This window comes from Adiantum capillus-veneris, chromosome 7 (assembly GCF_014529385.1).
Source record: "Adiantum capillus-veneris isolate H3 chromosome 7, ASM1452938v2, whole genome shotgun sequence".
Lineage (NCBI taxonomy): Eukaryota > Viridiplantae > Streptophyta > Polypodiopsida > Polypodiales > Pteridaceae > Adiantum > Adiantum capillus-veneris.
In genome coordinates this window covers 123,625,397-123,650,650 of record NC_140937.1, presented here as the reverse complement: position 1 = coordinate 123,650,650, position 25,254 = coordinate 123,625,397, and the positions used below count along the sequence as shown (strand labels likewise).

Sequence of the window (25,254 nt, the reverse complement as noted above, 5' to 3'; positions counted from 1 at the left end):
CGTCTCCCTTCCATCACCCCTCCCCGCCCCTCCTGCACCGTCATCAGCTTCTTGCCTTGATACGGGCGTCAACATCCAATCGCGCAGAGAGAGAGAGAGAGAGAGAGAGAGAGAGAGAGAGAGAGAGAATCGCCTCCGCCTGCAGCACAGCAGCAACAGCTGCTGCCTCCTCCCCTGCTCTCATGCTGCGTCTCAAAATCTCGTGCAGACAGACCTACTCTCCTTGCCTACTTCGGCTATATTAAAAAATTGCATGCTGCCCCTTGCCTCCTCATCGGAGGGCGGTCACCAAACGACGAGTGGCATGTCTTCCATTTGGCCCCATCTCAATGAAGGTGTTTTAGACCCATCAACCTTATAATTGGTTAGTGTCATAAAATTGACAGCCTTCACAACCTGATTGTAGGATCTTTATTTAAAGATTTTAAACATTTGGAGACACAATTTATAAAGATAACATGACACAAAAATGCACTTTGTAATAGTACACTACAGAAGATCTCTACCAATTACCTTTTCTCATGAAAATCTTGAAGGCGCATGGAATATCAACTATTCAAATTCTCAAGATATCGCTTTTACATGTCAGTATGAATGGCCTTCAAAGACTTGAAGGTGACTCTTGAGGATGCGTGCTGATCAAACCCTAAGGAGCCCAACCACTTTCAAATTCCACAAGGGCCAAAAATTAGCTAAGGTAGCCAAATGTGTGGAGGGAACATTCCTCGACCCATTCAAGAGAGTGTAATTTATCTATACTACTTATAATGGGGGGAGGGATTTCGAGCCCCCGGCTCCCTGCCACACGTCAGAAGCTCCTTCAAGCGACGAGTGTGGTGTGCAGCTCCGAGAACACAATGACGCACAAAGAGAGAGAGAGAGAGAGAGATAGGCGAAGCTCGTCGGCTGTACTAGTAGCATTATATTGACAAGATTTGCCTAATAAAAATATGCGTGACTTTTCTTATTGAAATTGAAAACGTACCCTCAAAAACGTATTGACTTGAGAGAAACTTCGACAGACTATAATGATCCTGCATGTAACATCGTTTTAGTCCTGCATGTAACATCAGCGTCCTTCTACAAATTTTCAAGATTGGGGTGTGGCCAGAGGTGCAGGTGGAGGCGGCGACAATGGTGGTGGTGGTGGAGAAGCTGGCGGGGACAGAGGCGGTGAAGGGGGTGGAGGCGGAGGAGGAGGACTCACCGGCGGTGTTGGAGCTGCCACAGGCTCAGATGGAAATGGAGGATTTTCCGGCTCCGGTGCAAGTACAGATGAGATGTCGAATAGCCTATCAATCCCATGGCATGCAATTTCCGCCTCGACGACACTCGGGCACATATCGGGTTTCACAATCCTTGCATCATTAAGAGTATAATTCGTTGGGTTGTTGTTTGTGATTTGTACTCCTTTCGATGGCACCATAGTTGGCAGCCATGTCTCCTGCGGCAAGAGAAGTAGCTGCTTGAAGTTCAAATTCCTTGTCACGATATGATATTGTACAATGGGAGGATATTGAAGCGTAAGTCCGCTGAAGCGATCCACCACACTCGCAATTGCCGCATCGGTTGGAATCATCAGTGTGATACGATTCTCCAAGAAGGGTGGTTTTAAGAAGCTGAGGATGCTTGCGGCAGTGAAGAACTGGTTATTGCGCATATCTTGCAGAATTGCATCCAAGTCTTGTGAGGAGAGGTCGCGCTGTTGCGCATGCGCCTGCATGGAGGTGGGAGCTAAGAAGAGAAATTGCACCAAGAGGGTGATCGAAATTTGCATCACGAAAAGCTGCAGGAAGAGAGCAACAGAGGCAGATTTAGGGCAGATGAAAGCAACCATAGTGATGGATTAGAATGCAATAGTTAGATTCTATGAGCAGCTGGGTTTATTAGGTTTGGGCTACTAACGCAGGGACGCCATCGCTCGCAGGCTGGTTCAGGAAAAAAACTCCATAAGATCGCCAGCAGGACGGAAGGTCAATTAGTACTAGCAACGGTTGTTAATAGTAAGTACTGGCACGTGCTCTCGCTCTACAGCTTGCATGCGCCTACTACAACTGGGAAAAATTATTTTTCCAAACATACAAAATTCCTTTTCTTGATTTTGTCAAGAGGAAATTTTAGAAAATTAGGTAACTTTTTCGAGTTTTTACACTTTTTAGTAAATTAAAAGTTTACGAAGGTGCAAGCTAGTTTTAGGTATTAGATACAACGTCAAGAAGATTTATAAATTTTCTCATGTAGGAAAACAGTCTCTTTTTCAGTGTTTTTCATACAATGCATAACATCATGAGCTTTTGCTCCAGAGGCACCGCACACCTAGCTAGGCACGATTGGGGGCAGAGAACCACCGCCCCCCCCCCCACCAGGCCGACGATCCCCTGTCCCCAATCGTACCTAGATAGTGCCTCCCCCACAGAAGCTCATAATGTTGAGGTAAGTCACAATGTGGGAATTATTTTGAGAATTTATCCAAAACTTCTTGTGAACACGTCCTTGGACCCGACCCCACGAGGGGCACCAAGACCATGGTTTTTGATAAAGCTATAGCATCATGTGGGATGGAGCTTTGGTCTACATCTCTGCTAAAGTGTTGAAAACATAAAAATGTTTTGGCTCGCTCCTTGTGTACAGCCTCTCAACATCTGGTGTCTTGGTATGCACCTATATGAGGATGTGCCCACGAAGGGCTTGGCAAAGCAGGTTCATCTCTTTCTAGTGCACGCAACTATCGCTTCGTCTTAGTCCTCGCCACACATGTCAAATGTAATGTAAATATGAGGGCACAAAGTTTTTTATGTGATTCTTGAGCACAATTCATCTTTTGTACTGCGTTTATTGTAAGTTATATAACCAAATAGGGCTTAGCTAGAAATATTTTTTTTAGGAAATGGAGAGGGAGGGCTCCTCACAGATACCATCTAGTTGAATGCACTAATATGTGGACATATGCCTAGCAAGTGCGTATATATCCTCTTATAAGTGTACGAAGGTGTTCTATACAGCAAGGGCCAATCAAGAAGGCCACATGAGGATCAATGTGCTATAGTCAATCAGGTCAGGTGGGTGAGGGCCTAATCTATGTTGACAATATTTTTTGAAAAAATTATCTTGTCATTGAGAAAAGATAGCTCCATTTGCAGGGTTGATCTCTTTGGACATGCAAGGCTTTTTGACATAGCTGGAGTGTCGTGCTCGATGAATCATTGGTCGACATATATACCAAAATGTGGTTAAATTTTAAAAATAGGATGAAGTTTTTATGTGTTTCCTATGCGCAATGTGCTCTCTTTGGTTATATTGATTGCAAGCCATGTCCAACAAGAAGAGGGACACTTTTACACTCTTCGTTGTGTTTATGGTAGATGCAATGTGAGGTCTTCTCTCGAATTGCAGTCTCTTGGAACTCTCTTGTAGGAGGATGTGCAAGGCAAGGGCAGGCAAAGGAACTAGCTCTCAACTTCCTTGCATTATAATGGCACTTGCCTCCAAGATGCAAGCATCGGAAAATGGGGTAAGAGATAATTACTCACTTCACATTCATTGTAAATAGCTTGGGTTGCTCCTGTTAGTGCGCATATATCATTAGGAAGAGAACGGGGTGATCTAGGAGGGCCTCTTTAATTGGCAGTTTAAGGGACTCAAACCTCTAGTATTAAGAAAGCAATCAAAGGATAGCTTTTGAATGTAAACAAACAAAACTGTTTATTTGATTTCAGATTTTTTTTTTCAAAAATGAAATTTGAAATCTAGCGAGCAAAACCATATCATGTAACATATCCATGGGAAGAGCTTGACGTATAGATCACAGATCTATTGTCTTTGCTCAAATTGAAGATTGTATGTAGGAGTTATGTAAGGCAAAAAAAATCATAAAGTTATTTATCTCTTTTTTTGGGAGGAAAAGTGCATCCTTTGACCATGCTTACACCTCTCTTACACACCCACCATTACTACGCACATGGTGTGCACCTATTCGTCCAAATATTAGTCCCCTCTATAATCTCATGGAAATTTAAGAGGCCCTCCTAGATCCCATCCTCTTCCTAATGTGGGAGCTATCGCGTTCAAGAGACTCGCCAAGAATATTTTGTGTATTAGTAAGCAAACCACCCTTGGCATATAGAAGGCCAACACTTTGCATCGAATGGAGATATTATAGTACCTTCTTACTGTGGCCATGAATATGGGTGTACCATACAAAAAATACAGTCTAGTAGCTTGAGATGACATCTAAATGGGGAGCTTACCAACAAATTCTTGTGTTGTAACAATTGTACATGGCTCAATTTTGCTACAACTTAATTGGTGGGGGTTTGTAGAAACAAGATGTGCACAAAAATAGAAAGGCAAACAAAAATATGGGATGAGCATAGGATTGACACCCATTTAACATTGCTATTTGAACTTATTAGGTAGGGGAGAAAACATCAATGCATTTAATGTCCAATTGTACATCAATGTATTCCGCATCACCAACAAAAGTTGAAAACGTTAAACACTCATAGTAAAACAACAACAAGCATTTTGATACCATGATAACAAGTTTACAATGTTGTTGTGAAATAACGAAGAGATCAAAATGTAGGAATTCTCGAACCCATTGATCCATAGAAGGTGAAGAACTTACAAACCAAAAGTACCACTAATTGTCTGAGAAAATGTGTAGAAAGTTGCAATATAATGCATCAAATCTTGCAAAAATTGTATGTGCATCTACTATCTCCCATTGCCTGCTTGGAATGAGTTTAGCAGTAGAAATTTCTTCCGATTGTGTTGTATGATGTGGATGTTAGTCAATGCCAAGTTGCATGCAGGTGGTCTTTGAGCATTATCTGATATTTTTAGTCTCCAACTGTGACAACAAGATCAAACACATGCCAAGATACATGTGAGAGAAGGAGGAGATAAACACGACTTAAATAAGAGAAAGACAACGTTATAATGTAACTAAAATCTATATTATTCAGTGAACTATCGTAAAATATAATCTGAGTACTTAAAGTACACAAACAAGTACTTTATTGTGAACTATCGTAAAATATAATCCGAGTACTTAAAGTACACAAACAAGTAATTTATTGTCTGTAGAAGATACTATGTACCTTGACAGATACTTTGAAAGTACTTATTACGATGGATAGTATGGGTACTTTTTGAGAGACTCAATGAGCCAGGCACATATATTCATCCTCCACTTGATAATTTCTTAAGTACGCTTTCATTTATACACAATATTTAGGGGTAGCACTAGTCTGACTCATGATTTAAACTCCATGCTAAGTCGAGCATTGAGAACTCCTTCCCTATGTAATCGCTTTCGTAACTCTGATGCATATTGAAATTATAAAAAAGTGTGAATTGTATAATTCTTGCATAGACCCCTGGAGAAGGGTATCTCTCAACAAAAGAGATGGGCAAGAAGGAGAGATCGAAGATGAGCGTAGAGGGCACGAGGCAAGTCTGCAAGAGGGGGCTGTCTAGGATAGAGAGGGAGATGGAGGAGTTTGGTGGAGAGAGGAAAATCTTATCACTGTAAAAATGTTTATGAGCGAGACAAAGTATGCTAATATGATAGCCATCTTCTTACTAGTTGGCATTAAAAACTTAACAAATGGCTATGTTGAGTAAAAGACCTAAGACACCAAGGAAAGCCACTTCAAACAACTAAAACTTAGGATGGGTAGACACCACATGAAGCAAACCAGACATTGCTCAAAAAAGCTAAAAATCCCTCCACCAAACTCAACCAAATGAGGCGACAGAGGTAAGGAAATGGGAGGGATTTACTAGTAGAGAGCGAGAGGCCATTGAAGCACCCCTATACGTATTTGTGGAGTGCTCCAACTCTCATGTCCTTTATTATACTCATCAACCTCAACACTAAGAAGTTCACAAAAAGATGGGAGTTTTATTTGGCTAAAACTACAAAGGCTCATTTAGATTCGGGCTCGCTTGGCTTCTAAGCTTACCTTGGAGGAAACCAACAAAATATTATAAGCTGAAAATATTTTCAAAATACCCTTACAATTTGGAAAATTTCTAAAATAGCCCTCAAATTTCAAAAATTCCCTAAGTGTCCCAAGTACTTGTTTTCCCAATAATTCTCAAATGCACTCAAATATTTTCAATTTTCCAAATATACCCCTCAATATTCTCAAAAACATCTCCAAACACTTTCCTTTTTGCAACTCTTCCTTAGCCGAAGATGATAAGAACTTTCTGCAACTCTTCCTTAGCCGAATTTTGCACGGCATAGTGGGCTCTCAAGTGGAAATGGCTTACTACTGGTAGATGTAAATGCCTCTATTTGTGAGCTCAATGGAAAAGCTAGAAAAAATCAAGATTAAGACACTTGGAGATAGATCTCTATCGTCAAAAAGACCTAATTATGTAAAATTTGGAGCAACCCATCCCAAATTGATAAAAGAATACTCAAAGAGATTTGGAATTTGAGGGGTATTTTGGGATTATTCCCAAACGTCAAAGCATTTTGGCAGTTCTCCCTTACAAGTTTGTGCAGATATCGGGAAATGCTTAAGATCTCGGCCTAATACTAGAAGAGTTTTAAGTGTGCCCTTCATTTCTTTGGTTAGGAAAAATGTTTTTGGCAAACCATGATTGTCAAAAGTAAATATTGTGCACTATTGCAAAGAATCTCAGGGCATGAAACCGCCACAATAGATAGGCAAAGGTGGTATGTGGACAAGCATCAAGGACACCTAACGAAGGAGGTCTGAATGGAAGATGCCTGCATACAACATGTATGTAGGCTTTGATATGTGTATCCGTTGTCAAGGCATACTGAAAACCAATCCAATGGTGGTTTCTCGTACATTTGGTCGCCTAAATGCAAGACCCCTGTTTACAGGATGAATGTTGATATTTCTCTTGTAATGCAATCTAGATGCTACCATGATTTGATGGATATTACAGCAAAGCGGCCAATGGCATGTAAGATATGCTGACAAAGAAACACAAGAAGATTTAGAAATTTTCTCATGTAGGAAAACGAAATCTTTTTCAGTGTTTTTCATACAGTGCATAACATCCACAAGAAGTTTTGGAAAAATTCTCACCATAATTCCCACATTGTGACTTACCTCAACATCATGAGCTTTTGTAAGGGAGGCACCACATACCTAGCTAGGTATGATTGGGGGTAGGGACTGTCGGCCCGGGGGGGGGTCCCTTGCTCCCAATCGTACCTAGCTAGGTATGTAGTGTCTCTCGAGCAGAAGCGCATGATGTTATGCACTCTGTGAAAAACATTGAAAACGACTCCGTTTTCCTACATGAGTAAATTTCTAAATCTTCTTGTGTGAACAGTGTAGTCGTGATAAACACATATAGGACAATGCTACATCATACTTCCGATGTTGGAAAGTGGAAAGTCACCAGATAAATTATAAAGTTATGGTTTTCCCCCACGGTGCAAAATGAAAAAGGAGAATATATTTCTCGCTTGGAGTGTCCAAGCCTATAACCACACCCTCTCACCCGTGCGCGTGTGCGTACACACACACACACACACACTCTACCATTCTACTTAGTTATGATTGCTTCATTCGTCTACAATTTTTTGGCTGCCATACTCATGCTACTTTCTCCAATCAACTACCTTCAAATTCATTAACCATTTCCAACATCTATTGCATGAGTGGTTATCCCCATCTCACTTTGCAACACTTCATTCTCTGCTGGATCTATCTGCACCTTTGCTCTACACTCCGATGCCTTTCATAGGACTTCATGAAATGCTCTATGAAGATAACAGCCTTTACATTGGCAGTGTTTTCTTGTATACCTTTGGAACTTATTTCATGGATTGGTTGAGCCTATGGTATTAATATTGACCCCTGGAGATAAGTCCCTTTACATTAGCAGTGTTTCTTGAGGCTTTCTTGTTTGGACTTGCCTCATAGTTTGGGTGTGCCTATGGTTAAATACTGATCCTCTATGTTCCTTCCTATGATGAGATTTTCCCTCAAGATATTTTTTCTTTTCTTAAAACTCTTGGAATAATGGGCCCCTAATTTTTTTTGGGATTAATACTTTAGGGACTTTGTGTTATTCAAGTCCTTCATACATTAATCTCTTCCCTTGGTTCCCACTGTGTAGTTCACACTGTGATATTCTTCTCTTCCCCTCCTTTTCCTACTTCACATCGTTGTACTACTTAGCAAAGTCGCGTTCCCCCCTCTATACATTGACTCTATGGCGGGTTTCCCCATCTCCATCTCACTTGGATTCAATGATGGTCTTGTCATAAAATCTAATATCTAACCAACCCAAATGATTTTCTCATATTAAACTGATCATTTAATGTGGGAGAATGAACGGGAATAAGGGTTAGAATATAGATATGTGCTTTAGATGCATCTCAACACGGAACGAAAGGTAATAGGTCTCAATGGGGGATGGTATATCAAAGAGAAACACTAATGGAGCTTAAACACCTTAGGGTTAGCTTCATTAAAGACATTCAATGGTTAGTGTAAAAGTCCTTTGACCTTAGGTAAGCTAGGGTTGTGCTTGAGGTGGAAACCCGACCCAAGCTTGAGGTGCTAGTCGTGCTTGTTGACTAGGGTTCTTGAGGTGCTAGTCTTGCTTGCTAACTAGGTTTCTTGAGGTGCTTGTCATGCTTGCTGACTAAGGTGCTTGAGGTGCTTGTCGTACTTGTTGACTAAGGTGCTTGAGGTGCTTAGTGATCAAGGTGCTAAGGTGCTCCATGACTAAGGTGCTTGAGGGTAAGGTGTTCAAAAAGAAACATGACTAATTGTAGGGTCTAGAGAGAGAACAAACACACACTTACACAAAGCAAGCTTGCTACCAAGAAGGCAAATAGGAAACTTGTCAAGCTCCTCCACATGTTACCCTCATAGTGTGCAGGAAGCCTATTGGTTAGCCTCCCAAGGGGTCCAATGACAATTTAGTTGATTTAATTAATTATTTTTGCATTTATCAAGTCCTCTCTCTCAAAGGGAAAAGGGGGATACTTGTCCCAAGACTACCCTTGTAGCTTGATATGACTACATGTGATTGGCGACGCTTACAGGGGCCTAATGAACTTCCATGTTGAACTAGAACAGGGGGTCAAACAAAGCAAGAAGGGGGGTTGCTTGGGGGGGGGGGGGGTATACTCTCCCACACACACTCTCATTGTGTGAAGTGCAAAGTGCAAAATCTCCATCTCCTTCTCCAAGCTAGTAGAGAAGTTGAGAGCCTACACCAACACTCTTGGCTATGGAATGCAAATCCAACCAAGAGCCATGCTTCAATGCTTAAGCTTGCCATCTTCTCCATCTTCCTTACTATGCTATTATGTATGCTAGCAAGAAGAGTGATGATAAGTGAGGAACTATTTATTTTTCCTATGAATGTTTCTTCTTCCTCTTACCTACGCTCATTCCCCGCTAGCTCTCTCCACCTTTGAAGGTGTTTGAGGCCTTGGGACTTACGCTGGGGATAGTTAATTGATTTTTACAAGTCTATGTTATGCTTGTGATGCATGAAGCTTTCCACCTTCATTGCATCACCTAGGTCACAAGGAACACAAAGATTGTATTGTACCAAGTCTCTCTTGTTGGGAGAATCTATGTCACAGCTCGGTGACGTGGCTTGCCAGTGCACACACAAATTCCCTCCACTTGGCTAGCTAAAATGCTGGCCCTGTTGAAAAAAATGCTAATGTGCCAGTTGTACCGTACGAACAAAGGCTGGCAAGCTATACGGATCCAAGTGGCAGCAGCGTACGGAATGCAAGCTTTTGCGTGGCTACTTTTCTACGCAAGGGACTAAAGAATTCTACGCAAAGTGATTTTACAGCTTTTTGGAGTTGCTTTAATTTACAAGCACAGTTTGTGAGAGAGAGCTTTTGCTTTATTTCTCTCAAGAGAGGATTGTAAGAGAATATGCTTTATTTTGTAAAAGCTTTTGATTTTCAGCTTTTGGGGCTCTACTTTTGGGCATCCCTTGTAAACATTTAAATAGATGGGCAGGGCCTCACAACTCAAAGCATCTGGACACACAGTCCGAGAGTGAGCGCCTGTCTACTCGCTTGTACTTTGAACACATATTAATATTAAAAGAAATACCGAAAGGGGCACCAGTCTTTGAGGCCAATATCTCTAGGCACGGAACTTTGCCGGGGGCCAGTGTCAAATCAATTGTGAACTGTGAACTGTTTGATGTGAATTCTTGTGATGTCATGGTAGATTCTCGACTTGAAGTGTCCAAGTCTGTTACAGTGGTATCAGAGCGCGCCAATTTCTCTTCTACGGGAAATTCGATCCTTTTTGCGTGGCACTTATGGCTTTAAGAAAAGATCAATCGACTTCCTCTACATCTGGAGATGCAGGAAGAGATCACAACGAAGATTTATGCGAGGAGTACGGCCCACGAAGAAGACAGAAAAGGCAAAAAGCGAAGCAAAAAGCAAAGCTTCGGAAAGGGCAAGAAAAAGACAAAGAAGTCTAAATCTCGCCCTGTCATAATAATCAATATCTAATTCTCCTAAATGATTTTCTCATGTTAAACTGATCATTTAATATGGGGAAGTGCCAGGGGAGAAAAAGCTAGAATATTGGTTAAGCTAGCAGACCGGCCACAATAGGGATCCAAAGGAGGGAAAATAGGGATCCAAAGGGGGAGCCATCTGCAAAAGAGCCATGTGCAACAATGGGATAAAAAGACCCTAAGGTTCAGCCCATTAAGACTTCCAAAATGCTAAGGTTCCAAAATTCAAAGGTTATGTCCAAAGGTCAACCCTAGGGGAATTGGATGCTTTGTGTGTGACCAAAAGAGTCTTTGTATATCCCTACTTGGGAGGGGGCGAGCCTTTCTTCTAGGGGATGAGAGAGAAAGCCACACACACACACACACAAGCTCCCTTTACACAAAGGGAATGAGGGACACATGTCAGCTCCCTAGGCCAGATGCCCACAAGGTGTACCCAATTCCTATTGGATGGCCTTAGAGGTGGACCAATGAGAATTAGACTAGAGTAAATCTAGTTTAATTAATTTAAAAATACTTAATAAAAGAACCAATGAAAATTAAGTCTCCTAGATGACTATTGAACAGTCTCCCAAGGGGTCCAATGAGCATTCAGCAGCCCAATGGCTTGCATGATTCCTATTGGCCAGGAGGCAAAGGGGTCCAATGAGAGTTTAATTGAATTATTAATTTACCTAAAGATCTCACAAAAGGGGCAAGGGGAACACATGTCAGAAGGCTATCACTTATGTTGCTTAATAGTCATTGGCTTGACTTGGGGAGGGCCAATGAGGGTTGAGCAAGAGCAAATAGCAAGAGGGCTCGCCCAAGAGAGAGAGGGGGCTGATTTTTGCAAGGCATTATCACACACACACTCACACAATCTCATGTGTGAAGAAAGAGAAGACTATCTCTTCCCAAGCTTTAATGGAGAGCTCATCACCTACTCCAAGCTTGTGAGATAGAAGCTTACATCGACACACTCTTGGCATGTGGATGCAAATCCAACCAAGAGCCAAGCTTCAATGCATGCTCATCTCCTCTACCAAGCTAATTACGAAGCTAAGCTATGCTAATATGAGTGATTATGTGAGGAGATGTACATCTTTCTCATAAGATACTCCTTCCTCTCAATCTACTCTCATACCCTGCTAGCTCTCACCATCTTCGAAGGTGTGTGAGGTCTTGGGTCTGAGACCGGGGATATTTAATGTTGTGTTCGCTAAGTGTTTTGCTTAGTGCATGAAGCTTTCATCTTCATTGCACTAGCTAGTCTTGAAGGAACACAAATAATTGTATTGTACATTGTCTCTCTTGATGGGAGAAACCATAATACAAAGCCTTTTGGAGGGGGGACCGGCTCCATGAAAATCCGGTCCTCAACAGTTGTCAATAGCTTAATTTCTCTCTCTTTTGAAAGTATTGTTGATGCTAACTAACTAGGTGTTATGCTTTTTGTTGCTCTCTCCACCCAAGCACTCTTCTAATTCTCATTAGAAATCTGTTCTAATGAAATGCCACTATGTTCATCCTAATTTCCGCTACACACAAGTTTTTAGGCCATTAAATGTTAGATTGGTATCAGAGCACAAGGTTTCTCTTTTCTTGCTCAAGAAGGGAGGTCCTCAAGCTAGCTATAAATAATTTGTATTATTAATTGCCTGTGAGTAAGTAGAATAGGGATTTTTCAGCCTTGCAGTGCGCCTGCCTTCGTGCAGATAACGGGGCATCACCGTTGAGAGCTATGGTCTTAATAGTGGAGTCCTACGGGGCTTGCCTACGGCTTAACCACCATTGAGCTATTAGAAGCTTGACAGGAGCCGGTGTTGTTTTGGTGTTGAACGACCCTCTCTTCTATTCCTTGCAATTAATGGTATTCGAGCCGCGGTTATAGTAGCTTGAGTGCTTTTTCTAAAGGGGTAAAGAGGAGTAGCGACTAGGGCTTGAAGTGCCAAAGTACACCTAAAAAGTTTACACCTAAAAGTTGTTAGAATGGCTGACAATAGTAAAGAGAGTGAAATTAATGTTGATAACTTTGATTTTGCTAATGAGCAAGCTACTAATGATGCTTCGATGCTTGTTAACTATCTTGTTTCTAGGCTTCAACAAGCCATGGGCAATCCATCTCTCCAAAGTGAAGTGCAACGACAACTTCGTGCTCACGGGATTCTCCAAGCTCATCACCATGACGAGAGAACACCTAGGAAGCCTCCTTGTGAGACTCCCAAAAGAGGTCTCTCTCCGATTCGGGAAGAAGAAGAGAATCCATACGAAGGGCTCAAGAATTTACTTCTTGATGATGCATCTCCTTCCCAAAGGAGAACTCAAGAGCCTCCACCGAAGGAACAAGAAAGAAGTGAGTCTCCCGTTGTCATGAGTTTTTTGCAGCAAGGGATTGCACATATGTACATACCCATGCATGGTGCATCAAATAAAGTATTGCCCATTTTCCAGAGCCAGGTGGTTACGTGGGGCCCACATGTGTACAGGCAGGACACCATGTACATAGTGCATCGATTTTCACTATTACCAGTACCAATGTGTTTTTTCTACAATAATGAGGAGTTGGTATGTTACGAGACTGGGAACCCTCCTGTTGTAGTGGTTAACTGCAATTGGGATAGCTGGGCGTAATGGTTAATTATGTGATGTCTATTTATTTTACTAATTGAGTTGATGATGATTTTGTAGAGTGGAATGCGGGGAGTTGATGAAGAGGCGACGGCAATTATTCTTGGCCATTTTATAGTTGCACAGTATCTTAGAATCTCATTTCAATAAGCCACTATGGCTCTGTAAATATTTGTAGTGGGAACTCCTCTTATGGGTCATGCAAGAACTAATGAGCTTCACTCATTTACAAAAGTGAAGTGGTTGTAAAAGAGGGGTCTCAATTTTTGGCACCTCAAACTCAAAAATAATATATATTAAATACCAACTCCACAAGAGAGGTGCCGTGGAGTTTGGGGCTAGATTTAGGCCTTTCTCTTGCAGATTCTCTTCTCTACTCTCTTAAGCTATGGTTATTTTGCTGTGTACTCTCTAATCTAGTCTCCATCTCTTACACATCTCTTACACCTCCTTACAAGCTTGTCTATATCAATTCTCTGTTTACTGTGTGTGTGTCATAGTCTAGGTGAGTGTGTGTGCTTGGAAATTGGAAGAAGAGGTGGACAGTTTGATGGTGATGGCTTGAAAGCTTATGTTGAGTACTTTAAGCGGTCGATCTCCCCCTCTTCTCCCAACAGTGGTATCAGAGCCTCAGGTTCGAGGATTAATCGGCACCAGATTTTAGTTTTAAGAAGGAGTTTTCTCTAATCGACAAAACCCCAATTGCAATTCATCGACTTTGCAATTCAAGGATTCAAGGGTTCGTGGAAATTCGAAGTATAATTGATCGAGTTCACAGAAGAAAAACTCGATTGTTAATTGGTGGCTAATCGGCAATCAATTTTCAATTTCGGCTTCAAGACGATCAAGAACGGGTATGTTCAACGGTTAAATTTAAGCACTCGCTAAGCTTGCGTATACATGAAGATACCAATGAGAACAATCTGCGAGAACACCCTCCTGCACACAAGAAAAGCTAAATGTCAACCTCATCAAAAGCTGCAGAAAATACTGTCAAAAGTATTGGCTTAGTTTATGCATCAATTCTTGCTTTTGTCTTGTAGCCTGGAAAACTTCTAGAGTTCGCCATCTCAATTTTTTTTTGGCTTGAGTTGTTCTTCCACAGAATCCCATGCAAACTTAAAAGTTAAAGTTAACTTCAAAGACTTAAAGTTAAGCTCAAAGAGGTATTTCAGTGGTCAGCCGTCCATTTCATCTTCAAGCTTAATAACCTTTAAAGAAGACAAACACCCTTTCAATATCCTCAACACTTTGGCTTTGGACACAATTAGTAAGCCTTGCACCCCTTGGTCGGCACCACTACAAACACAACCGTAAAAATCACATACTTCGCCCTTCATTAAGAATTCTTGGGCCGCCAACCTTCAAAAAAAATAATTTAAAAAAATAAAAAATCTTCAGTTGTCTTTCGGGATTGCTGATTGCCATTGCTTTTGAGATACGGGAGATCGGGTGCCACGAAATTCAACTGGCTCGGTGACACACCGTCAGACTGTCTATTCTCTGGCAATTTCCTAGCGCATCGCCATTCTGGACTGGACGCCACCGCTCTTTTTCAGCTAAGTACATTACATTTCTGTTATTTATTTTATTTTATTCCGGATATTGCATCTGTGAATATCACCAAATACCTTTTTTAAGCATTACCATTTAAGTATTTATTTTTATTTTTTTAAGAAAAAGAAAGAAAAAAAAAAGAGAAAAAAATAAATAAAAAAGAAAAAAGAAAAAGAAAAGCACGCAATCATGGCACATCTTCCTCATGCACCCACGATTGCAGAGCAACTTCAAAATTTGCAGCAGTCACTCACATATGAACGCATGCGAAGGCAAGAACTTGAAGATAAATTATTACATTCTGCACGCACCGAATCTGCACCGGCACCCAAGAAAAACAAAATTAGCAGAAAAGCCTTCACTTTCAAAGGTTTTGATGGCACTAAAGATGCTCGCACGGTTCTAGCATGGGTTAGTCAGTTAGATGACTACTTTCATGATGAAGACTTTCCCGAGCGTGAAATGGTAAAGTGTGCATCCAATCATCTCACTAGCAGCGCTGCATTGTGGTGGAACGCCACCAAACAACATGGAAGAAGACCACGCACCTGGAATGCATTCAAAAAAGTGTTTTTACCCCAATTTGCCAACACATTACAAAGCTAAAGCACGACGTCAATGGGATTTAATTCGACAGGGTAGAAATGAAGATGTACAGGGTTACACTGACCGTTTTTGGAATTGTCTAATTCAATTGCAAGCTATTGAACATGTTAGTCGCAGGAAATTGAAGCGAAAGTACATATCAGGCTTGGCACTACAAATTAGTGCTGAGGTAGATATGTTCGAACCAGATTCTCTGTCAAAGGCCATTAACTTGGCTCTCAACGCAGAAAAGAAGAAAGGTGGACATTCCTCTCACACTGATCAACCTGCTAACACTAACCGCAACAAGAGACCTCCTTTCTCTCCTAACTCTGACAGAAGCAAACACCAAAGCCGTACCTTTTTCAAAAGACGAAGATTTGACAATCCTCCTGCCAATGCTCAACCTCATACGAGCAACAACCACAACAACACTCAGCAACGAGGCGACCAACATCCTTTCGATCAACCAGCGTTTTCCTCCAAATTCTAATGGTAACAAAAAGGTGAAGTGTTTTAAATGCTTTCAGTATGGTCACTATGCAGATAAGTGCCCAAATGGTCATGCTAAGGGCAATGGTCAATCCAATGGCCATTCAAATGGAGTCAACAGGAATTCAAGTCAAAAACCCTTCAACAACAACCGCCCCAACGGAGCTACTCTTAACCTCATCGAAGATGCTACACCCGACGACAATGAAGTGGAAGTTAACTACGGTGAGGGATATGATCCTGATTATGATAACGATGACAACCCATCCTCAGGTACTCCTATATCTCCTCACACTTTGTTTAAAGTGCAAGGCACTGTTAAGGGTGAAAATGTCACCATTCTGCTAGATGATGGTAGTAGCCATGATTTCATTTCCACACAATTGGCACAACAACTATCACTCTCTGAAATTTTATCACCCCACAAGGTCAAAACTGTTTTTAATAATCAACGTTTTAATTGTAAAACTCAAGTCACTGTTGAAGTTTGCATTGGTGAATTCACACAAGCACGTACATTTTTGGTAGCACCATTGCATGGACTCGATATGATTTTGGGAATTCCATTTCGTCATGAATTTGACCCGTTGATTAATTATAAAACACGTACAATGTCTCTCACTCATAATAATAAAAATTTCTCCATCCAAGCAACACTGGCACATCAAAATTTTCCACTCCTCTCTCACACTCAAGCCAAACGAGCAATTCGAAAACAGGGGAAAACATATCTAGTATTGGTAAATCAAATTTCTGTTGAAACTGAAACTTCACGTAACTCCACACACGATGAATTTCTCTCACAATTTAAAGATTGTTTCATGCATGATCTCCCACCTGGAATTCCACCATCACGCCCAGAAGACCACCAAATTGACATCATACCGGGTAGTGAACCTCCTTGTAGAGCACCTTATCGTGTAAATCCTACCGCACACAGGGAAATACAAACTCAAATCACTGATTTACTTGACCGAGGCCTAATCCGACCTAGTAGTTCACCATACAGAGCTCCAGTACTTCTTGTCAAGAAGAAAAATGGAACCTTTCGTATGTGTATCGACTACAGGGCTTTAAACAAGATCACCATTAAGAATAGGTTTCCTATTCCTAGAGTGGATGATCTACTAGACAAACTGAAAGGGGCAAACATCTTTAGCAAAATTGACCTTAAATCAGGATATCACCAAGTCAAAATGTTTGAACATGATGTCTACAAAACTGCTTTCAGAACACAAACTGGGCACTATGAATTTCTTGTCATGCCATTTGGTTTGACAAATGCAGCAGCTACATTCACACTCATGATGATCGACCATCAAGATTTTGTGATTGTATTTTTTGATGACATTTTGGTATTCAATAAATCTGAAGAAGACCATAAGCAACATTTAACACGTGTATTTGATCTGCTTGCACAAAATCACTTGTATTTGAATCCTAAAAAGAGTTCATTTTTCCAATCTGAAATTGAATATTTGGGACATATTGTATCGGGTAAAGGAATTCATGTCGATCCAAAGAAAATTGAAGCCATTCAATCCTGGCCTAGACCCAAAAACTTGCATGAGCTATGATCTTTTCTTGGTCTTTGCAGCTATTACAGGAAATTTGTTCGTAATTTTGCTTACAAAGCACATTATTTGACTCTCTTGTTGAAGAAAAACACGCCTTATGAATGGACTGATTTGCAAGAAAGCTCATTTAATGCACTTAAACATGCTTTGACTAATGCACCTATATTGCAATTGCCTGATTTTGAACGACCATTCTTTGTGGTAGTCACTGATGCTAGTGGTAAAGGTATCGGTGCAGTCCTTATGCAAGAAAACCATCCCATTGCTTTCGAAAGTCGTAAATTCAAACCATCTGAAATAAAGTTCAGTACTTATGATAAAGAATTGACTGCTGTGGTACATGCATTGAAAATCTGGAAACACTATGTAATGGGTACTGACTTGATCATTAAAACTGATCAACAAAGTATCAAATATTTACTTTCTCAGCCTTTACTAGATGATAGACATATTAAGTGGGCCGCTTTTATTCAAAGTTTTCAGCCCAACATTCAATACCAACCTGGTAAAGAAAACGTTGTAGCCGATGCTTTGAGTAGACGACCCTCACTTAATCATCTATCAACCATTACGGGAACTTCATTTGACACTATGCGTGACACTTATGCACATGATGATGACTTCAAAACGACATGGTTGCACATGCTTGATAATTCTGTACACACATTTCTCGAATACACTATTCAAGAAAACTACCTTTATTTCAAACAAAAATTGTGTGTGACTAAATCTTTTCGTACATTAATTATTGAAGAATTGCACAAACCACCTTATGCTGGACATAGAGGATTTGCTGCAACTTTTCAAAATTTATGTCGTGATTTCTATTGGCCTGCTATGAGAATGGATGTTAAACAGTACGTGTCAACTTGTTTGATTTGTCAAAAAATCAAAGCAGCTACAGGTAAGAAATTGGGACTTTTACACCCTCTCCCCATTCCTGAAAGACCTTGGGAACATATTTCCATGGATTTTGTTACTAGTTTCCCACTCACAATGCACAAACATGACATGATATGGACTATTATTGATCGTTTCTCTAAACAAGCGTATTTTGTTCCGTGTAAGAAAACACTCACATCACATCAAGCTGCACTTTTGTTTCTGAAGACTGTTTTTCCACATCATGGTTTGCCTAAAGTGATTATTTCCGATCGAGACTCAAAATTTTGTAGTGCTTTTTGGACTATTGTATTTGAAAATCTTGGCACTACACTTGACTTTACTTCTGCATTTCATCCTGAATCTAATGGTCAAACCGAAGTCACCAACCGCACTATTATTGACTTGTTGAAGGCTTATGTTTCCTCTCAACCTAAGAAATGGGATGACTACCTACATATTTTGCAATTTGCATACAACAACACCACTCACACTGCCACGGGTAAATCTCCCTTTGAAATTGTATACGGTCACTCACTTCCTACTCCTGCTTCACGTCTTTCTAATGTTGTGCCTGCCGCTGATGATTTCACTACTGACTTTCATGATATTTATGCAAGTGTGCATTCTGCCATTAAACACTCACAAGAACTTTACACCAAGCATGCTAACAAGCACCGCAAGGCACACCAATTCAAAGAAGGTGATCATGTTTTACTTCGCATCGAAAAACGAAGGATCAAAAGTGTTGATACTAATGTCTTTGTTACGCTTGCTCCTCGTTTTTATGGACCTTTCAAAATTTCAGCTGTCATTAATGATGTTTCTTTTCGTTTAGAATTACTTGCACATTGGCACATTCACAATGCATTTCACATTAGTCTTTTACGACCATTCAGAGGACCCCTACCTACACACCACATTTACGAAGACCCACCTTCACTTGTAGACCAAGAAGAGAAACTCATCCCTGACAAAATAGTTGACCATGAGACCACCACTACACGCACTGGAATGGTTTATAACCGTTACCTTTTGACTTTCAAGGGCCACCATAGAGAGGATGCCAAATGGATGCCTGAAAAGTTTTTTCGCAACTTTCCCAACCTTCTCCACACTTTCCATCACTCACGGTCCAGTTGATTTCTCTATTGAGCAACTGAGGACAGTTGCTATCCCTGGTGGGAGGGATGTTACGAGACTGGGCACCCTTTTGTTGTAGTGGTAAACTGCAATTGGGATAGCTGGGCGTAATGGTTAATTATGTGTTGTCTATTTATTTTACTAATTGAGTTGATGATGATTTTGTAGAGTGGAATACGGGGAGTTGATGAAGAGGCGACGGCAATTATTCTTGGCCATTTTATAGTTGCACAGTATCTTAGAATCTCATTTCAATAAGACACTATGGCTCTGTAAATATTTGTAGTGGGAACTCCCCTTATAGGTCATGCAAGAACTAATGAGCTTCACTCATTTACAAAAGTGACGTGGTTGTAAAAGAGGGGCCTCAATTTTTGGCACCTCAAACTCAAAAATAATATATATTAAATACCAACTCCACAAGAGAGGTGCCGTGGAGTCTGGGGCTAGATTTAGGCCTTTCTCTTGCAGATTCTCTTCTCTACTCTCTTAAGCTATGGTTATTTTGCTGTGTACTCTCTAATCTAGTTTCCATCTCTTACACATCTCTTACACCTCCTTATAAGCTTGTCTATATCAATTCTCTGTTTACTGTGTGTGTGTGTCATAGTCTAGGTGAGTGTGTGTGCTTGGAAATTGGAAGAAGAGGTGGACAGTTTGATGGTGATGGCTTGAAAGCTTATGTTGAGTACTTTAAGCGGTCGATCTCCCCCTCTTCTCCCAACATGGTAGCGCTTAAAACTTCTCGAGGAAGCTATCCACGGGCCGACGACATGAGGTAAGCAGATGCGTCAGATGGCATCTAGTGGCGTCACGACGTCGAATGGGGTCAGTACTTACAAGCGGAGGAGTACGGGCACGACGTGGGTGTTTTCTTGTGATACTTATGCAGAAAGGTCATCATGAGAACCACTTTTTGGGGATACTTCACGTGGTTGCGAGATGCATTATTGGGAAAAGCTGAGTGCCAGGTGTGCGGATGATGCAAAAAGGTGATAACTATGCACTGCGAGGTCAGTTTTTGGCCTGTTCGAGGTCCGTTTGAGGTCATCTAAAAGGCCAATGGTGCCGAACTAATAAAGATAAGTGTGGGAACTGAAAAAATAGAGAGAAGACCAGAAAAAATGTGGAGAAGAGAGGAGGAACATCCGAAGGTGTGTTTTTGGGGTTTTTGAAGCCTGTTTTGGTCGTAAACTGCTCATCCGAGGTCGGATTTGAGCACTTTGACATTGTAGACTGGGGTTTTGGACCGTTCCGGACGTGATGGCATTGTCCATTTTTCCAAGTTCCTCACTCTTTTTGTGCTGTTTTTGTTGTGTAAGTTTCTCCTATGAGCGAAGCTTCTTCTCCAATTTGTGATTGTATCTGGTATATTTTACCCATTTTGTGTGAGCTATTTTACCCTTGGTGTTGGCCCAAGCTCATTTGTATCTAATTATCAGAAGTTCTCCTCTTTTGAGCTGAGAATTTTTGTGTGTGTGTGTGTGTGTGTGTCTGTGTGTGGAGTGGGAAAGTGGATAGTCTCTCTCCTCTCGCTCCATCGGTGTGTTCCCTGTCTCGGCCAGGTGGATTGTGTAAGCCGAGTGGTGCCCCATAGTGTGTGTGTGTGTGTGTGTGTGTGTGTGTGTGTGTGTGTGTGTGTGTGTGTGTGTGTGTATCTTTCCAAGAGTATGTCTCGGGTCGTTATAGAGGCGTTCTGTGTGTTTCCATCCCGCTGACATTCTTTTGGCGCCCCCACAAAGGATCTTCCTCGAGTACCTTCTGCTTCGAGCTTCAAGCTTCGAGATTCGGGATTACAGGTTGCAGACTACAGATTACAGGCTACAGGTTAAAGGGACAGGGATAGGTACAGGTGATCCACACAGGTACAGGTAGCTGGAGTACAGTGATATACTAGCATTGGTGTCACTTGCTGTTGTTGTGGGTATGCATCACTTGGCGCCTGTTTGAGCGCATTGTCTGTTGGATTGTACGTTACTTGTGGAAACTGCCATGGTACGCCTTTGTGCATCCATATATGGTTTTATTTGGCAGTCCCAGCCATTTCTGAGACTTGGTCTGGAAGATAGTCATTTTTGAGACTTGACTATACGCGATTTGCATTAGCCTTCGTGTGAGAGTCGAAAGCGTGAGGTTTTATTGAGCTGGGGGATTCTCAAATGTGGAGATCCTTTCGGTGATACAGGTAGCGGGAGAACCCTTTTCGTGACCTCGCCATAGGCTATGTACTAGTGAGTCCTATTTGATGCTCGGGTTCTATTGTTAACAGTTTATGCATACATATACAGTTTATATTTTGGGTTCCTACTGCTCTACTTCTGGGGAAACTCTGCCAAAATTTCTCCGAGTTGTGATGGCTGGTTTTTTGGTCTTTTGAGCCATTTATACTGTGATGCTGTTGAAATTTTGGCAAAATCAGAGGATAAGTCAGGTGTGCCTTCTTGGGAGCTACATGGTTGGCTTTAATGGATGATCAAAATGGCCCTCAATTCACTCCATTTCATTTAACTCAAAGAATCTAGATAAATGTTCATGTGTCCAGGAAGATTTTTTTCCAGCAGTGCATAGTCTTTATGTTCGGGCCAAGAAGATTACAAGAGATCCTGGAATGTCCTTTGCCTGTTGTAATTCCGATGATTAAGTATGAAAACTCATTTGATGTGCATGCGTTTGTCCTTATCTAAAGCTGAGCTCCATTGAAGTTTTTGGGGATTGGGTAGTCAAAAGTCTTGGGTTCTTGCATGTGTTCGAAGGGGTTCTCAAAGCATTGTAACTTGGGTAGCCATGGCTTTCTCTTATCCGGAATTTCATGGAAGAAGTGGTGAAGATGCGGAAGACTTTCTGGAGCAAGTCGAGGTCGCATGCATAAGCAACAATATGTGTGATGAGGAGAAGATTTTGAGGCTATTTGGATTGCTTTTGAAAGATGAGGCCTGTGTTTGGTTCATGGATTTGGAAGCTAAAGAAGCACTGGCTTCTTCTTATGGTTTGAGTCTTGACAAGTTTATAGAAGCTTTTTTAGAGCGTTTCTAGGTTGTGGAAGATGCAAATGCAGTATGGAATGAGCTCAATGCTCTTAAGCAAGGTTCTTGTCAAGGTGTTGATGCCTATGTACAAGGTTTTACAGATTTATGGACTCGTTGGTGTGTTGCTCTTAAGTATGAGACCCCCCCTTGTTCATTGAAGAAAAGTTCTTTTGTTGATGGTTTGTCACCTTGGTTGCGGTTCGAGGTTGAGTTGAAGATGCCCGAGTCTTTTGAAGATGCGGTATGCATTGCAAAGCATAAGGAATGGAATTTTAAGCATCTTGAGGAACATGGTATCAGTACAGGTATGCATGTGCAAAATGGATTTGACATGGAAGATGAAGTTAAGCCTAAGCAGGTGAAAAGTAGCCTATCCTATGATGTTTCTTGTTTCTTCCCAAGGTCTATTGTGAAGCATAAAGAGGTCTTGCAGGTTGACAGGTTTATGGAAGAGCCTAAAGAGGTGAGTAATGCTTTGGATACAGGATTGAAAAGTCTTGAAGAGGATGCATTGGCTACTTGTGTACCTTGTGATTCTGGGTGTGAGTGTGAGGTTGAGGTTATTGATGATGAGCACGTATCTTTGGATACTAGTTCCTTGGAAATTAGGGAAGAGGGCAAGGTTGAGAGCCATTTTGTGGATTTGTTGGATGTGGAGCCTGTTTTGAAGCCATATTTTGATGCATGTGCAGTGATTGAACCAATTTGTGAGCATGGTTGTGGTTTACAGCAGGGATCTATATCCTTGGAGACTGATGAACCCATGCTAGAAGCTATGGATAGTGGTGATAGCCATGATTATGATGTGGATGAAGTTATGTGTGATGATGAGTATGCTTATGATGATGAGAAGGGGTTTGGCATATATGAGTCCAATCTCAGATATATGGATGCCTATGCTAAAGATATGTGTGCCGCGGGGATACTTTTGTGCTTTGGATATCAACAACTTTACCTTCACACAATGCTTTTAGCTACTTGGGTGCATGATTTGCATGTTGTTGCTATGGCTACTGAAGCCAAGATGCCAGGTGATGAGTCACTTGAGTTGTCTCGATTGGTTGGGTTGAATGTGGTATGCAATATTTATGCTTTTGGAGGTCCAGATAGGATGGATGTGTTAGTTGGATATGCCTTTGGTGCATTTTGGTTGATTGGTGACAAATATATGTGTGGTGTTATGATGCTTCTTGTGAATCAGGCAATATGCCTTTGGCCTTTTGATCCAGGTGGAATGAGCATCTACTAGTGCTGCTGCTGAGCATGAATGCTCTAGCAGGCTAGGGGGTGGGCAAATTATGTTAGAAGTTTTTTGGAGCAAGGGATTGCACATATGTACATACCCATGCATGGTGCATCAAATAAAGTATTGCCCATTTTCCAGAGCCAGGTGGTTACGTGGGGCCCACATGTGTACAGGCAGGACACCATGTACATAGTGCATCGATTTTCACTATTACCAGTACCAGTGTGGTTTTTCTACAATAATGAGGATTTGGTAGCGCTTAAAACTTCTCGAGGAAGCTATCCGTGGGCCGACGACATGAGGTAAGCAGATGCATCAGATGGCATCTAGTGGCGTCAGGACGTCGAATGGGGTCAGTACTTGCACGCGGAGGAGTACGGGCACGACGTGGGTGTTTTCTTGTGATACTTATGCAGAAAGGTCATCATGAGGACCAATTTTTGGGGATACTTCACGTGGTTTCGGGATGCATTATTGGGAAAAGCTGAGTGCCAGGTGTGCGGATGATGCAAAAAGGTGACAACTATGCACTGCGAGGTCAGTTTTTGCCCTGTTCGGGGTTTATTTGAGGTCATCTAAAAGGCCAAGGGTGCCCAAGTAATAAAGCTAAGTGTGGGAACTGAAAACACCGAGAGAATACCAGAAAAAACGTGGAGAAGAGAGGAGGAACAGTCGCAGGTGTGTTTTTGGGGTTTTTGGAGCCTGTTTTGGCCGTAAGCTGCTCATCCGAGGTCGGATTTGAGCACTTTGACATTGTAGACTGGGGTTTTGGGCCGTTCCGGACGCGATGGCCCTATTCATTTTGACAAATTACTCAATCTTTTTCTGATTTTTTTGCTGTGTAAGTTTCTCATGTGAGCGAAGCTTCTGCTCCAATTTGTGATTGTATCTGGTATCTTTTACCCATATTGTGTGAGCTATTTTCCCCATTGGTGCTGGCCCAAGCTCTATTGTATCTAAACATCAGAAGTTATCCTCTTTTGAGCTGAGTTTTTTTGGGTTTGTGTGTGTGTGTGTGTCTCTGTGTGGAGTGGGTAAGTGGATAGTCTCTCTCCTCTCACTCTAGAGGTGTGTTCCCTGTCTTGGCCAGGTGTGTTGTGTAAGCCGAGTGGTGCCCCATAGTGTGTGTGTGTGTATCATTCCAAGAGTGTGTGTCGGGTCATTATAGAGGTGCTATGTGTGTTTTCATCCCGCTCACACCGTCACCTCGGCGGAGATGGCTCCACGAAGACGGCGGGCTAAGTGCTCTCCATCACCACCAAAGCGAAGAAGACCATCGCACCCTTCTCCACATCATAATTCAAAGATGGATGATAAAAAGCAAGAGAAGAAAAAGGCGAGAAAGAGGAAACCCTCTTCTCCATCTTCTTCATCCTCTTCCTCTTATGAAAGTGATGGTGAAGACGCCGAAGATCAAGACAAGAAAAAGGCGAGAAAGAGGTCACCCTCTTCTCCACCTTCTTCAAATTCTTCACCTTCTGAAGAAAGTGATGGTGCAACCTTTGAACCATCAAAAAGAAGAGGCCATAGGAAATCCTATGCCGCATGGAAGAGGTCATCCAAGCTAAATAAATTCAAAGAGGGAGGGAAGAGCATCTCTTTCCTTACCTATGACGGTACC

At 41.6% G+C, this 25,254-nt stretch overlaps 1 protein-coding gene across 1 annotated transcript; it reads right to left on the bottom strand.

Moving 5' to 3' along the window:
• Window positions 1–537: 537 nt before the first annotated feature.
• Window positions 538–1,945, bottom strand: LOC147454555 (FAS1 domain-containing protein SELMODRAFT_448915-like). The gene has a single exon (XM_086517357.1). The coding sequence runs from the start codon at window positions 1,835–1,837 to the stop codon at window positions 1,091–1,093; it is 747 nt and encodes a 248-aa protein (XP_086373483.1). The 5' UTR covers window positions 1,838–1,945; the 3' UTR covers window positions 538–1,090.
• Between the last annotated feature and the right edge of the window lie 23,309 nt (window positions 1,946–25,254).

Coding starts and splice junctions, on each gene's coding strand:
- LOC147454555 (XM_086517357.1), bottom strand. CDS start 1,837: ATGGTTGCTTTCATCTGCCCTAAATCTGCCTCTGTTGCTCTCTTCCTG.